Here is a 16,931-nt window from a genome sequence, read left to right as displayed (position 1 = left end):
GACCAGAGAAGAGGCACACCATGAGTGTCCTTTCACCTCTAGCCCAGCATGGCTTGTTTCTCAGGAACCTAGGATGGCTAGGATAATAAGAGCTTTTCCCAGGAGCACTCTGAGGGCTGGTATCATGGGATGAGCTCAGTTAGGATTTTGTTGGCCTATAATCACCAAACCCCAAAATGTTCTCTACTCCTCTGTGGATTTGTGGTCATGTACCCCCATAAAATTTAGTGACAAAAGGGTGACTCTTGCTGCTACCTAATAAATCTATCAGGTCAATGTCCTCCAGAGCCTGGTTCCCATGGCAACCACAGGTTACTGCAAACAGCTGTTCAGAGAAGACCCGCTGACACCCAGCTGTCCCAGCCATACGGTTCCTATTAGGAGAATTGAAAAACTGAACTTATAGGTGGCCAGGGACCAAAATTTGCTCCAGTCAGAATACCCTTGACCACTCTTGAGCTTCTCAATCCTCTTCAGTTATGCCTGAGTAAAATGATAGAGTAGGGAAAAGAAAGCAAGCACTTGAAGAGATTTGTTTCAGTGGAATTTATCTGGCTAGATTAGAAATGGTGTATTTCTAATGTCAGCCCCTCTTGCTTCCATGGCAGACATTGCTAATAGCTCACAGAAATCATCCCAGGATTGGTTCATTCTGGGATCTTTCTCAACACAGGCAGACGAGAAGTTTTTCCCATCTGAGAAGGATTAGCACATGCTCTGAACTGTCATTGCTTTGTTCTTAGTGAAAATATTCAAGCCTGGGATGTCAGTGTACCTTTTTCATTCCAAGATTATGTTAGCTCTTTCCTTAGATATCTTGGATTCACTCTCTTGGAATTTCTAGGACATTGGGAACAAGAGCAAATTTAGGCTTCTAGAGTCATAGTCCTGTCATTTCAGATGCACTTTTATTTTTTTCTGCGTATTTTGGCATTTCGGAAATCATGAAGGATTGTGCACAATAGATTTGCACATTAAGTGTTGTATTCTTTCTTCTTTTCTTGAAAGGCTGTAATTAAATCAATAGCATCTCTTAAAATTGATGATGTCTTAGAATGGATAAATACAAACAAGACAAACTATGACTTTGAACAAATGTCCCACAGAACATTTTCCCCACTGATAATATAGCAATGTACATAATTATCTTGAAGTTTCCATCAGTTCAAAATCGAAATACTTTTGGGTTCATTGAGACCCAGTTATTCTTACCATCAGTTTAGGAATGAATTCTTGGAAGGTCTCATGGTTTCTTATGAGAGAACAAGGAGGAGACAAAGCCAAATGTAAATATTTTCACTAGTCACCTTACAAATCATATTTCAAACCTGATGTTGAGGAAATATATTTACGTGGCAGTACCTGAGCTTCTGGTTTTCTGTTTAGTGGGGGTGGTCTGAGGCTAAACTTGATGTGGATTTATTCTGAAAGTAACCCCAGTGAACCACTGGGAAGCCATAAAACCATGGCTTCATTGCACATACTCATTGCACCAGCTTTAAAATACGTGTGAGTGTATGCATGTTTTCAAAACGGAAATGCCTTTATTGTATTTTATCCTAAAGTAATTCTTGTTCATTCTGTAACATGTAAATGAGACAGATATATATATGATGGCAAGCAAAAATGTTGTACCCCTGAACCCCTAATCCCCACCTAGAGATAAAATTAAGTGTGCACGTACTTCTCCAGATATCGATATGGATGTGACATGGATATGCTTATGAGTAGGGAAACGGGTACAGACTTAAGGATACATTGACATCTACAGACCACAGTTCCATTTCCATCAACTCTGCTATGTTTAAGAAGTACATACACTTTGTTCTGTTTTCTGCCTATTTACGCTTAATAGCACACGTACAAGTCTTTTCCTATGGATGCATGTGTAAATACGTTGTCTTTTTGAAGGGGCTTTTAGCCAGTTAATTATATGACTGCATCACATATTAATTTAGTCCTCTGTTAAAGACCAACTAGATTCCTTCCAACTTCTTTTCTATTATAAACAAATCTGGGGAAACATTTTGCCCACTTGCCCGATTACTTCCTTAGATCCACATGATGCTCCTGTGTTATTTCATTCCCTTTATCAACCTCTGCTAGAAAAGTGCTGTATTTTGAAAGCTAAGGACTGAAAATTATTAATCCCTTCTTCTTGCACAACCAGGAGGAGCTAGATACCAGGGGAACTATACACTGTCCAAGAAGCAGGTGGGAAACATTAGTTGAACATTTATTTTGGCCCAGTCATTTTTATCTCATTTCATCTCCTGAACAATTAATTTTGAAGACGAAGTAACAGAGAATCAGTGGAGTTAAGTAAATTGTTCAAAGTTACACAACTAGTAAGTGTCAGAGCTCAAAGTATTGTCTTCTGATGTCAAACTAGTGTCCTATCCAGTATAACACATTGCATCCCAAAATATGTGCACAACTAACAGATAATATAGTATGAATCTCAACAGAGAAATGAAATGCTTCAGCAACAAAGAGGAACACGTGACTTAGGGTAGCTGGGAAGATCTGGAAGACCTCCTGAGGATGAAATTTTAGCGTGGCTTTGAAACATGAATAGAATCTCAGTGAATGTGGTCCTCTCATCTCAGGTACCCGATGCTATGACAGTTGTCACAGCATGTTCTCTTGTGAACTGCTCATCAGATGGTATTTCTCTATGAATCAAGCCCCTAATTCCTCTTAGATTAAAAACAAACAAACAAACAAAAGCAACAAAGATCTGCTCCAACTCCCACTACCGTTAGATTCTGCTGTGGTCTGAATGTCCGTGCCATTGCAAAGTTCATAGACAGTATTGCAAACCTGATGCCCAAGGTGATGTAACTAGGAGAAGGGGCCTTTAGGAACTGATTAGGTCATAGGAGTGGCGCCCTAATAAATGGGATTAGTGCTCTCATAAAAGAGGCCTCAGAGAGGTCTTTTGTCCCTTCTGCCGTGTGAGGGGACAGTGAAAAAGTGCCTTCCATGAACCAGGAAGAGGTTCACCAACCACCACGCCAAATCTGCCGGTGCCAAGATCCCAGATTTCCCAGACTCCAGGTTATGAGGAAGATATTTCTGTTATTTGTAAGCTCCCTAGTCTATGGTATTTTGTTATAGCAGCCCAAACAGACTAAGACAGACTCTTTTCTAAGGCATGCTCGATTTGATCATCTCCAGTGAAGGGGAACCCACTGGAGGTATAGAAAGACCCCATCTACATTTAGAAGACTTTAGTTTTAAGGTTTTGTGTGTGTGTGTGTGTGCCTTCTGTTAGTTTTTGAGTGGTTTGTTAACACTTAGGTGCTTTGCTGAAGCGATCTGAGATGCTGTTCTTACTCTGTTAACCCTAGTCAAATCATATGACCAGCCTGAGGCTTACTTTTACCACCTGACGACTGGGACTAAAGTAGGCACTGTAGAATTGCAGTGAGGATTACACTTAAGATGATGTTGCATAGGTTTCTGGCACATAGTAGGTCCTCAGTCACCTGTAGTCATTATCATCCCTGACCCTCAGGGTTTTCCCCTCTTGTTTTCAGTTACTGGAACAACATAACCATCTTCCTAAATCCCCGCTTCAGTGACACTTGATTCCTGCTTTCAGCACTTCCACAGAAGACTTGCTTTTGAGACAACCTTCAGCATCATGATCTGGCTGCAGTTTGCACATGTCCCTCTTACCAGAAGTGAGTGGGGCTCTCCAGATGTGGTCTGACAAGGGCAGCGTGAATGGAAGTCATTATTTCCCTTAATCTGCCCTCTCTACTTCCAGAGGTTGTGTTCCAGTTTTTTGCAACTACACTATGCCCTTGACTCTCATTAAGTTTGAGGTCAGCTAACACAGAGACGTTTAAGCTCGGCTCAGGAGACAGAGAGGAGGGAGAGAGGCCAATGGGGATGTTTCCTTACTGTCTGTCCTCTTTTTCTCCATTCCAAGGCCCCCTTAGAACTAGGTCTCTGTCTGAGAACTGTGTCAACAGTGGATCGGGTAATGGTGATGGGAAGAGAACGGTCACTCCAAGGTTCTACAGTTTCCCGAAGAAGCGGCATCTGAGTCTAGCTGCTGACTCCTTCACAAGCCATTCCTGTCTCGATCTTGCCTGCTGGGACAATGATAAATTAATATGTGCTGTCCCTCCTTTACCTCTGACTTCCTATCCCACCAGGCCTGGGTCCTGTCTCCAAGGAGGAAGATTTCATTTCTGGTATTTGAGAAAAGTGGTCATTCTGACCTGCGATTTCCCCCTCCAGGCAAAGCTTGGGGCATGCCTGGCCTTTGATTTATGAATCTCCATTGCCCACAATTTATCACCCAGCACTCTCACCTTTTGTCTCTCACCCACGTCCCCCTACTCGGCCTTTGAGCACCTCCAACCCTTCTCTTCATGGCTTCACCTTCTGAGTTCTTCTGCCTTTGTTGTCTCATTGCAAACCAAGGTGCTGAGGCATAGTGTACAGTGGAGAAAGAGCAGGGGACAGTTAGGCAAACTGACATTGGTTTAGTGTGTATTATATGCAAATTCCTGTGCTAGATGCCTATGGCGGTAATTTCACTCCAGCCTAGCAGCAGCACTACAAAATAATTGTCTCTGTCCCCATATTACAAATGAGGAAACTGAGGCTCACGGAGAAGAAGTGGCTTGCCCTAATGGGCTCTGGAGCCTATGTCCTTTCTACTATAAAATACTACTTTGGATCTTGGCTAACATTTACTGAGAAGCTAAGCAAATTACCCAGGTTATCTCATCTTCCAAAAACATTGTTATTCCCATTTTACTTTGCAGTAACTAAGAGTTAGTAGGAAGAACTTGCTTATGATCCACATAGCTAAGTTATAGAGCTAGGATTTGAATCTGGGACTCCAGAGCCAAATATTTCATCTTAGCTGTGTATACTTAGGAGCCCAGGTTCTAGCTTTGCCTTTGTTACTAACTTAAGGTGTTCCTTTAGGCAAATTATTTTCTAATTTCAAACCTTAGTTTCCCCATCCATACAAAGGCTTGGCCCAGTTGAGTTCCAAGATTCTCTCTTTGGAAATAGCTGGGCCCTTGGAGACAAAGCATTTGGTCATGTTGGAGGACTTGTCCTTCCCAGCTCATTTTGTATTTATGACTTATCAGACAATGACTCTCCATCACCCAAAAAATAGAGTACTTTACCATGGCTCAAAAGAGTCTGGATGGTCTGATCTCTACCAAACTGACTCATCTCTCACCCATTCTTTGCACTTAACCATTTCAAAAAACTGATGCTTTATGCCCTCTTTAGCCCAACTTTGGATGAGCTATCTCCTCTGCCTTCCCATCTACCTGAAAAATTTGTTTCATCGTTGAAGACCTAGCTCAGATGTTATGTCCCCTGGCAAGATTTCTCAGAGCCCCCAAACTAATGATTGGGTGTCCATTTTATATATTCCCATAGCACCCAGCATATTTTCCAACCCAGAACTCTCCCCCTAAATTAGAGGTTCTTACTATTTCTGTCTGTCTGTCTCCTGCCACTAACTTATGTAAGTGCTCAAAGCTTAAACCAGTACACAAATCCTGATGGTGGAGGTGGTGGTGATGGTGATGTACTTTCTGACAGGTATCAGGGGCTTAGTATGTGCCAACTACTTTTCTAAGAGAGTTTTACACTTATTAACTTATTTAATCCTCACTTCAACTCCATGAGGTGGGCAAATGTTATTCCCTTTTTGTAAATAAGGAAAGAGAAAGAACAAGTAGCTTTTTAAAAGCAAGAGGAGAAACAAGCCAGCACCCCTAAGTACAGTGACAGGAAACACGTAACACCTGGCTGTGTCTGTACGTGTTTCTTGGTGCTGGTCTTGCCCTCCCCAGGTTTCATTCTCCTCAATGCAGCTAGAAACGTTTTTAAGCAGTTTGTCTCTGAACCTGCTACTTTGTTGCTTGAAAGTCTTCAATAATTCCCCACTTACCCCTATTGAGGGCTTACTATAGATTCATTAATGTTTTGTTTTGTTTTTTTTTAATATCTTTACTGGAGTATAATTGCTTTACATTGTTGTGTTAGTTGCTGCTGTATAACAACGTGAATCAGCTATACGTGTACATATATCCCCATATCCTCTCCCTCTTGCGTCTCCCTCCCACACTCCCTATCCCACCCCTCTAGGTGGTCACAAAGCACCAAGCTGATCTCCCTGTGCTATGTGGCTGCTTCCCACTAGCTATCGATTTTACATTTGGTAGTGTGTATATGTCCATACCACTCTCTCACTTCGTCCCAGCTTACCCTTCCCTCTCCCCGTGTCCTCAAGTCCATTCTCTATGTCTGCATCTTTATTCCTGTCCTGCCCCTAGGTTCTTCAGAAACTTTTTTTTTTTTTTTTAGATTGCATATATATGTGTTAGCATATGGTATTTGTTTTTCTCTTTCTGACTTGCTTCACTCTGTATGACAGACTCATTAATGTTTCTTTTGTTTTGATTTTTAAAACGACCTTTGTGGTAGATGTAGTCATTATTCCCATTTTATGGATAAGGAAACTGAGGCACAGCTGGTTAAACAATTTCCTCAATATCACAGAGCTAGTAAGTGGCTGAGGCAGGATTTGAACCTGAGCAACCAGGCTCTAGAGCCTGTGTGGTACACCATTACTCTATACAACAAACGCCCCAGCTTCTAAGCTCCAGTGGCTGGGGTCCTGCCACTTCTCCCGTTTCCCACTGTGAGCCCACTTGCACACCATATTTCACCATGAAATCCCTTCTCTCTGTGCCTTTACCTAGGCTTCCTGTTATGCCTGTGCCCTCTTCTTTACCTAAACCTTACTCATTCATGAGGCTCAGCACAAGTTCCCCTTCTACAGGAAGTCTTCTTGGATTTCCCAATCCTACCTAGGCACTGTCCTCTGTTTCCCACAGCTCTCACGCCTTCTTTTATCATTGCTCTTGCCACGGGTGTTGCAATTTTCCATCTGTCTGTCTTTTCCTACTGAATCGGGAGCTCTGCCATATAATAAATGCTCTGTAAAGGAGCAACCAATGACTTTGTCTCCTTTAACTTCTCAACTGCCCCATTTGTCAAGTGAAGAAACAGGTTTGGAGATGTTAAGTAAGGTTCCCAAGGACACCGAGCTGCTAAGGAACAGAGCAAGAACTGAAACAAGGAGGGCTGAGAGTAAGCTCCTCGGGCTCCCCCTGAGGAGGCGCCTGCCAGAGGTGAAAGAGGCCTGTGGGTCGAGTGGTAACTCGAGTGTGATTATGAAGCTATGAATTCTTGGCACCTCAGGAAATATTCCACCCAAGTGGTGAGCTATACAAAGAGGACTTTTTGAAAGGCACCTCATAAATCGTGCCCACAAAAGCTACACGCATAAGCCCAGCCCTTTTCCAGCCGCCACGCAGGTGCCTAAAACAGTCTCCCATTTGTGGGGTCTGTTGTCGTAAAACGCCCTCCCTCCTGGGGTCTCAGAGGGGCATGGAGAGGACAGCAGGGGAGAGCCTCTCATTTAGCCCCTCAGGATCCCTAGGCATCTTGAGGATGCTGAGATGTAGAGAAAAGTGGATTCCACAAGGAGATGGACACCTGGACAGCAAAGCTGACTTATGGTATGACCCGCGAAAAGGTCGTTCCTTTCCCTCTCTAAGCCTCAGTTTCCACATCTTTAATGAGATTACGTCAGACTAAGTCTCTGGTTCTCAAATGGGGTGATTTTGGTCCCCAGAGGACATTTGGCAATGTCTGGAGGCAATTTTATTGTCATGCCTGGGGCTGCGGGTGCTATTGGTATCTTGTAGGCCGAGGCCTGGGGGTGCTGCTAAATGTCCTGCAAGACTGTCCCCACAGCAGAGAGTTATCCAGCCCACATGTCAATGGTGCTCCTGTTGAGAAGCCTTGGACTAGGTGATCGCAAAGATGCTTGCTTTAATTTTCTCTGCAGCCATCGGGTCTCCCCGAGGATCCGCTATCTGGTGCTACATAAAGAGCTCTAGATAAGTTCCTAATGATGATCACCGCAGTCCAGGGCGATTCTTGCTGAGACTAGTGTCCAGTATGACCTTGATCCTGAGACATCACCACAACAATTCTCTATAATAGAAGCTATCATTCATTGGGAGCTTACTCAGGGCCAGCCTTTGGGCATTTCCCTTAGTTAATCTCACAACCAGTAAGGCCACCATCACTATTGTAGAGATAAGAAAAATGAAATAGAGAAGTTCTGATTTGGGTATAGAGATAGAAAGGCTTTCATGAATTAGAAGCACAGAGGACAAGATTTGATTCTGACTGTGAGAAAAGAGTATGAGAGAATTAGAAAAGTAAGAAAGCGGACAGAGAGGGACTTGGTGAGTGTTCAGGCCTAGATCCAAATGCCCAACTCCAATGGTCAGCTTGATGTTTGACCTTGGTCAAGTAGTGTCACCTCTCTGAAACCTGGGCTCCATAGCCATTGAATATGTGTGGAAATAACAATATTTTCAGGGCTGTTGTGAAGATTATATACAAATTTTTAAATGTATATAAAGTACTTACCCAGCATCTAGCCCATGGCGTTAATGCATTTTAGTTTCTGTTCTTGTTGTCATTTATCATTATTATAATAGTTTACACTTACTTGGTCAGAGTCCTCAGGCTGCTCACCTTGTAACGCTTGCATCTCAGAAGTGAAAGTGTTAGGTCAAAGGTTATACCGCTCTTTTACTTTTTACACATTGCACAGTTAAAGAGGACAAGTTCCAAGGTAATTCTGAACAGGTGTTCAAAATACCACATTCAAATCAGGCGCGGCTAGGGGATTGTTGGGACAAGAAGTCGTCGTCTGCCCACTGACATTTACTCACCCCCCTCAAAGGCCTGATGCTTGACCTAGGCCCCTGCCTTCACTGCCGCCTCCTCTGTCTTCCAGGAAGGCCCACCTGGTCCTGCGGCGTCTGGAGAGGGTGAGCAGCCGCTGCTCCGGCCTCCTCCGAAGCGCCTACATCCAGAGCCGCGTGGACAGCGTGCCCTACCTCTTCTGCCGCAGCGAGGAGGTCCGGCCTGTGGGTATGGTGTGGTACAGCATCCTCAAGGACACCAAGATCACATGCGAGGAGAAGATGGTGTCCATGGCCCGCAACACGTATGGGGAGTTCAAGGGCCGGTGAGGGAGGTTGCTGCCCTCCGTGAGCACAGAGACTCTCCGTGGGAGGGGGAGCGGTGCTCTCGCGGATCCTGGGGCCTGGGTGGGCTGGGGGACAGCTGAGGACGGGCCTGGCAGATGAGGCTTGCCAGCAAGGCCAAAGCAAACTCTTCCTCTTGTGGATAGCCGACAGAGAACTTTGTAACCACTGGAATTATTCATTTCCCCCTATCTTTTATTTTTTTCTAAGATCTTATTTGACTCTATCAAAGTCTCTCCTTTTTAAACATTTTCTTCCGGATGGTGGTCAGTCCCGAGGCAGGAGCTTTCAGGTGGAGACCAAGAGGCCTTTCCCCTTCTTCCTTCCTCCTGCTACACTCAGCTTCCTTCCTGCCATGGACCCCAGGAGGAGACCTATGGAGAGACAACTGGACCTCTTCAGCATCAGGAGGGCATCCCCGAGGATTGTTGCAGTGAGGAAGCTCGGGTCTTTAGGACTTTGTTTTTCGGACGCGTTTGAGTCTGCAGGACCCCTGCCTCTTCCTGCTGCCTGTGGGTCTGCCCAGAGTCCCTGCAGGGCTCCCCACGCATTAAAAATTCCTATTGTCTCTCTTTCTGCTCGGGTGCTGTTTCTTACTGATGGGGGCCTTCTGTCTATTCACTCAACAGGTATTTATTCATTCTCTCCTATACACTAGGCACGCAACTAAAGGCAGAGACGCTCCCTGTCCTCAGGGAGTGTACAGTCCAATGGAACTTATAGAGAGGTAGCCAGTTATTTCAGCCTGTGGGAGGGGAAGAATGGAGGTTCTCTGAACTCATTGCTGGGTCGTGAGACAACCTGGAGGGGTTCTGAAAAAGTGATGCCTATGCCCAAAAGATGGGGGGAGGAGAATGGGATTTGCTCCAGGCAGGTGGGACACTGTGGATAAAAGCCCAGAGATAAGAGAAAGCATACTCCTTCGAGGGCTGCAAGCACTTTCATTGGGAATAGAGATCAAAGTAGGAAGAAGCAAGAGGTAAGGCTGGGAGCTAGGCAGAGCATTGGAAGCCGTGGACAAAAAGTTTGACGGTATTTGAAGTAACTGAAAGCCACTGCGGAGCATTCGCAGAGGAGTCAACTTGCTGTTTAAGAAAAACCATTCCAGCGCCAGAATGGAGGTCGGACCGGCAAAGGCTTTGAAGACGGTGACTACTGTCATTTTCCAGAAGTGATGGCAGTTTGGATCCTGAGGTAATGAGGGAAACCTTCCACCATTAAGTTTCCTTTTAAATGGCAATTGTTTACTTCTGTTGTGTTCCCGGGGAGGGTAATGAGTACAGAGAGGCTGTATATGTCCTTAACTTCCTGGCAGTAGCTCAGAGATGCTAGCTTGCTGGAGGAAATGGGATGTCGGTCAGGTGTTTCATAATGCAGGGACGACACCTGTTAGAGTGAAGGGCGCGATGGGAATTCAGAGGGGAAAATACTGAGTATCAGTAGAATAAAAGCAGTTGAAAATAAGCGTATTTCTCGGTTTTGATGAGTGCTGATGAGATCCATAATCCCCTTCCCGAAAACCTACATGCTGAATTCCCACCAAAGGACCGTAATAATCCACATGGAGAAATAAAGCAGAAGGAGATCCTTCCAGACGACTCAGGTGCCTAAAGATCTGCTCAACCTCCAACACTCTAAGCTCAAAGGTGCTCTTTTAAGAAAGTTTATTATTATTGGATTTACATTTCTGTAAGTATGAAGGTGGAATTTAGATGAATAAATTCCCACTACAGTGTAGATGACTACTCTTCCAAGTATAGTATAGTCAGAGAAGAATAAGCTTCTCTCAAAAAAAAGGAGGATGAAAAGAAAAGGAATAGAGTTCTTGCCTATCTTAGTCAGTTATGGTATAAAAGAACATCATAGATTAGGTGATTTATAAACAATACAAATTTGTTTTTCACAGTTCTGGAGGCTGGCAAGTCCAAGATCAAGGCATCAGCAGATTTGGTGTCTGGTGAGAGCTGGTGAGTTCATAGGCAGCCGTCTTCTTGCTGGGTCCTCACATGGTGGAAGGGGAGAGGGATCCCTCTGGGGTCTCTTTCATAAGAGCACTAATTCCATTTATGGGATTTATGGGATCATTTCTTAAAGGCCCCACCTTTAAATACCATCACAATGGGGATTAGGTTCCAACATATGAATCTGGGGAGAACACAAACATTCAGTCTGCAGTATTGCCCCATGCCAGGCCCTACTCTAAATTGCTGTCATGTGTACCCTTTCCGGAGCCCTAGGTCCCAGGCCTTTAGCGAGTCACCCCATTGCTATAGCTTTCCACTGTCTTGACACAACCTGAGGAAGAGTTTAGCTCAACAGTTGCATAAAGTTAAATTCCCCAGTGCGCTGGGGCTGTGGTCTGAGCCTGATTCAGTTTGAATCTGCATCTGCCACTATTCACGAGCTGTTGCCCTTGGATGAGTAATTGGATGTCTGAACCCCAGTGTCCCTATCAGCAAAATGTGGTAAATGATAGTCTGTCCCCGTGGCGTTATTGTGAGGCTTGAGTGTGATAGCAACTATAATGCACCCAGCACAATACACAGTAGGGTCTTTTTTTCCTCCTAATGGACAATATGCATAATGCTATTCATCTTGGAGAGATAAGTAGGACACTGTCTGCGAAAGTCATAGAGAACTCTGATTAAGAGCAGGAATTAATGACTAGCATCCCTGTGAGGTATATGGGTTGTAAATAGTATCAAAAGTTTAACCCAGAGAGCAGTGGCCACAGTGGTGGAACTTAACACAATAGCAAGAGCCCCAAGAAGTATGTGCTTTTCTCTGAGGCTCTCACAGATGGCTGTGGCCTCTGGATAGCTGCCCAGTTTGCCAAAGGTGGCTGGCCCCTGTGAATATCCACCATCAGGCTGTGCCCAGCTCGTTCTCCCGTCCACGCCCCTCTCTGGTTTCAGCCTGCCTTTCCTGGCACTGTGGAGCCTCCTGCCCTTCCCAGCCACCATAAGGCCCTCAGGAGTGGGATTGAGAAGCCTGGAGAGACAGGTGTGTGTGTGGTGGGGGGGGGGGGGGCCTTGCCATCGCAGGCAAGGAGGTTAAACCAGTATTTGTTAAGCTGTTTCATTGGAAAAAGAAAAATTCTTGAGGTGCAAATGAAGCTTCTGGGTCCAGCGCCCTGTCCTCGGCACAGACAGATTGATTCATGCACTGCCACAACAAATGCCAGGGACGCTCATGTCTCACTCTGCTGGCGAAGATGGGACTTTCCATATGGTTTCCACCACTGAACAGAGGAGTCGTGAACACACAGAGGTGTGTGTTAGGGGCGCCCAGGAAATCGCCTCTACATGACTCCCATCCTCTCTCTGTATGGTCAAGAAGTGTCTTCTCTAGGCAGGTTTCATGATAGAGAGTGCATTTCACGGACAAATGCTGATAACTACCATTCGGGGAGTTCTCCTCGCAGTGACTCGACATACTTATCACATTTAACCATGTGCAAAACATGCAAAACACTAGCCACGTGCTAGTGTGGTTACCATTTTTCCAATTAAAGAAAGTGAGGTTTAGACAGGTTGAATAACCTGCCTCAAATCCTGTAGTTAGCAATTCATGATGTTGAGATCCTGAGATCTAAACTTGGACAGACTTTAAGTATTTCAAACTGGTGAGCGCTGTGCTTACTATCTCTAGGGCAAATGGGTGTAATGCCCCCCTTCTCCATCTTAAGTCGGAAACTAAGTCCCTCTAACTTCCAACCAATGCTTGAGTACTAATTTCCAGGTTTGGGGTACTAAGATGAACAGGACCCAGATCCTGCCCTTAAGAAACTCCCAGAACTTAGCTAACTAAATACAGTGTGATAAAATCAGACATTTTGGAATCAAGCCAATCTGAGTTTAAATATTGGCTGTGCAGTTTATGGTGAGGGAGGTCTGTATTTGTAGAGGATGCAGTTGTTTACAAGTCAAACCCCCAGAGGAGAAGTGTTACTTATTCCAAGAAAGCTGCTCTGACTGTGACCCCCAAATCCAGAACAGGGGCTCCTCCTTTTGCTTCTCACAATCTCCATACTTCCGTGATGTCTCTGCTTAGTCCACTGAGTTCTAATTATGCCTCTAGGATTCTGTTTTCTCCTAACATGTGAACTCCTGGGTCGGACCATGTTTTATGTCTTCTGTGCCCAGGACTGGTCAAACCATATGGCAGGTGCTCAGAAGATATGTGCTAATGCAGCTCTGCATAGTCTTGAAGCCATTTTTATGTGAGTCTTCTAGGACAGGGCTAGAAGATCTGTACTTTTTATTTTATTATTTATTTATTTATTTATTGGCCACGGCATGCGGGATCTTAGTTCCCCGACCAGGGATCTAACCTGTGCCCCCTGCAGTGGAAGCGAGGAGTCTTAACCACTGGACCACCAGGGAAGTCCCGATCTGTACTTCTTAGACAAGGAAACTGAGGCTGGATTTGTGGTCACACAGGATCTCCAGGCCAGAACAGGTCTTTTGGCCTCTTACCTCTGACCCCAGAGCCAGCCATCCCCTTTGGGGTATGCCAAGACATCCTTTGGTGGAGTTGCTGAGGTGCCACTGGGGGGCTGGAAGACCGCTGTATGGGAACTGAAGTCTGTTCAAATGTAAGGCCTCAGCACCCTCCCCCTGGGCCAGAGAGGCTGGTCTCTTGGGGATTCAGATGAGAAATGACAAATTTCGATAACAACAAGAGCAATAATTACCATTTGTTGAGCACTTTCCAGGGCCAGGGTCTGTGCAAGCACATTAGTTGCACTATCTCATTTAGTTGTCACACACACCCCATGACATGGCTACCAATATCCCCATTTTACAGAACACGTCCTGAGGTTCAGGGAGGTTAGGGGATGGGCCTGGGTCACACCATTAGTAAGGAGCTGGGATGCAGTCTAACTTAAGACATGGTGACTCTGCAGCTCTGTTCTCATAACCACACCAGAGGCCAATGCTCCCATTCTTTAAATGGGAAGACTGAGGGCCAGAAAGGAAGAAGTACCTGTACCAGGTCATGCAGCTGACAGAATCGAGTGTGGAATATTCCGATTTTATCTCCAGTGCTCTTCTGACCCCTCCTTGGTAACCTCAGGCCCATCCTCTTTCCTGACGTCTGGGCAGGTGGGGAGGGGCAGGGAAGAAAGCCTTACCTCTGTTCAGGAGACAAGGCCAGTGCCAAGTCAGGCCGGCCTCCCCAGGCAGTTCTGTAGTCCAAATACCAGCCAGGTTGCGGCTCACCAGGTTTTACGATCGGGGATGACGTAGTTTCTCTACTTGCTTGCAAGCTATTCAGCTCCACAGTCAATGCACAGCCTTCCATGGGCGGAGCAGGAGCCCAGCGTTGAGAGGGACTGTCTGAGGGGATCAGCAAGGCTGGCCCTGCCTGCTTGGAAAGTAAAATATGACTCATTGGCTGCGTGGCCTTGGGCAAATGTCTTCCCCTCTTCGTGTCTTGATCTCCCACGTAATAGAATTTGGAGAATTGGATTGAAACGTCCAAATAGCCTGAGAGCTTAGGAGAAATACAGATTTTTAGTCCCCATTTGTTGAGATTCCAATCGAGTGAAACTTGGGAGAGCCCTGGGAATCTGTATTTTTGCATGAGCCAGGGTGACTTCGATGCATGCCATGTTTAAGAACCACAGGTCTAGATGATTTCCAAGAACCTTTCCAACCACAGCACAAAGAGTCTGTGAGCTTACACAGAGAATTCACAGAGTCCCAATCTCATCTTTAGATATTGTAATAGTAGGTGTGCAGCTGGAAGAATGGACTCTTCTGTTGGGGCTTAAGAGAATAGAGTAGGGACCAGAGGTTTGCCCAGGGAGACTGGTTTTGTCTCCATATGAAGGGCTGTTTTTTTCGTGAGGTGGTTACCTTCGCATAACTAGACAGGTACAAATTGAGAGTCAACCAGGTTGAGATTCAAGTCTCTGGGATGAGGGGTAAATAACTACAGAAAGAGGTGTTAAGGGATAGAGTCATTCTGAGGAATAAATAGGGGTCTTTAGAGTCAGGCAAACTTAGATTTAAATTCCAGCTTCACCAAGCATGGGAATTGTATAGACCTGAAGCTAGATTTTCTCACCAGAAAAACAGGAATCACCAGATTCATCTACCTCACTGGGACATTGTAGGGAACACATTATAAATAAATAAGAAAGGGCCTGGCATAGAGCTTGGCACACAGTAGGTGTTCAAGAAAGGCATGTGGTTTGCTTTTGCTTTAGTTTTCACTTGCTCATTCCTTTGGCATCACTATTAGTTCCAGGAAAACCTAACTTCAGGGAGAAAGAGCGTCTCACCCAACCACACGATCTTTTACATAAGAAACTGGGTCTTGTGCTAAAAACAAAATCAACAAACAAAAACAGAATAAAGGATGATTATTGGACAGCAGAGGTTTCCTTAGTTGGTTGGGGGCAGGGGGCATGGGCCTCCGATGAGAATTGTTTGCCCTCGTTCCTTTTAAGTGTTCAAGTGAAACTTCCAGTTGGGGACGAGTCAAGCTCAGAGCCCGCTCAGTACATCTGTAATTGGGTTAATGGTATTTGGACTTGTTTAATCTATTTGTCCCAGTATCAGTGGGCTGTAACAGTTACAGAACACGCTGCAGTCCTTGACGCTGGGCAAAAACAACGTAGTATTTCCAGGCAGCAGGGACACAGGCAAGAGTGGCATTCCCTAGCCTCCTTCATTATCCCAGTCACTCCATGGTGCAATTTCATGTTTAAGCATCACCATGTTGTGCCCCTGTTCGTACCATTACTTTTTTTCTCATGCCTTATATGTAAGTAGCACCAAGTTGCTTGAAATTCCTTGCCCATTCCTTATTTTTCCAGACCTCCGTAACTTTAGTCATCCTGCTTCCATGAGTGTGCATACTCTGGCTGTCTTTATCCATCTGCCTGAGTCTGTTAGGTAGTTGCAATGTCTTTTTTGGCTGTTCAGCAACAGTTACTCCTTCTCAGCAACACCCTGATTTTTTTGGAAGGAAAGGGTGGGAACCACCCCACTGGGTATGGTCTTGGTGGAACGTAAATTGCAGTGTTATAGTCTCCCACTACTGATGATTCCTCTCATAATCCAGGCAGAGGTGCCAACTAGAGCCTCACTCTCAGGACTCTGAGTCTTGAGCAGAGTGATGCAGGAGAGGAACAGTGGGGGGTTAGCCGCGGAGCCTGGATGAGATTTTTGAGCTCTTCCTGCTACTGAGCCCCTGACCCCACCTGGCTTTCTAGCTCTTTCAAGTCTTGTTCTCCAGCCTTCTTTTCTGCACAGGTGGAAACCTGTGGACCAAGCTCCCCCAAATGCTCATGATGAGTTCTCCTTGTATCAAATTCTGTTGCTGCCGCTTGCCACCTATGAACCCTGGCATGGATATTCAACCATGATGCAAGAGTGTTTTCCTTGGGGAGCCTTCCTTGAACTCTCAGATATAGGGCTCATGTATTCATTCATGATATTCCTGTGCAAGACCTACTACGTGCTTGGTCCTATGCTGGGCTCAGGCAACACAAAAGCTAGGTACCTGCCCACTCCTCTGAGATTCCTCAAGTGCCAGGGATCACATCTATGTTAGCCCTGCCACAGCAGTTCAGAGAGCTCTGGGTTTTATGACTGTCTCCCCCTCCAGGCTGTGTGATCTTCAACAGCCGGGCAGTGCTTCATTCACCTCGGGGCCTCTGAGGCCCCTCACGGTGCCTGAAGCATCCTTGATGCTAAATAAATGTGTATTGAACAGAACTGACTTACTCTGGGGGACTCCCTACAAAGCAGTCTCAGCCTTAAATCCAAAACTGCTTTGAGAACTAAC

At 45.3% G+C, this 16,931-nt stretch overlaps 1 protein-coding gene across 4 annotated transcripts in view; it reads left to right on the top strand.

Annotated features, from left to right (window-relative positions):
• Positions 1 to 9,700, top strand: part of ASTN2 (astrotactin 2) — an 895,599-nt gene extending 885,899 nt beyond the window's left edge. For 3 of the 4 annotated variants that reach the window (XM_059925467.1, XM_059925466.1, XM_059925468.1), the window contains one exon: positions 8,876 to 9,180. In XM_059925467.1, coding sequence (XP_059781450.1) covers positions 8,876 to 9,113 — 238 coding nt within the window. In that variant the 3' untranslated portion in view covers positions 9,114 to 9,180. Of the gene's footprint in view, positions 1 to 8,875 lie in introns of all 4 variants that reach the window. The other variant, XM_059925469.1, reaches the window with a different exon arrangement.
• The last annotated feature ends 7,231 nt before the right edge of the window (positions 9,701 to 16,931 follow it).

The sequence above is a fragment of the Balaenoptera ricei genome, chromosome 6, assembly GCF_028023285.1.
Source record: "Balaenoptera ricei isolate mBalRic1 chromosome 6, mBalRic1.hap2, whole genome shotgun sequence".
NCBI lineage: Eukaryota > Metazoa > Chordata > Mammalia > Artiodactyla > Balaenopteridae > Balaenoptera > Balaenoptera ricei.
This window is presented reverse-complemented; position numbering and strand designations above follow the sequence as displayed.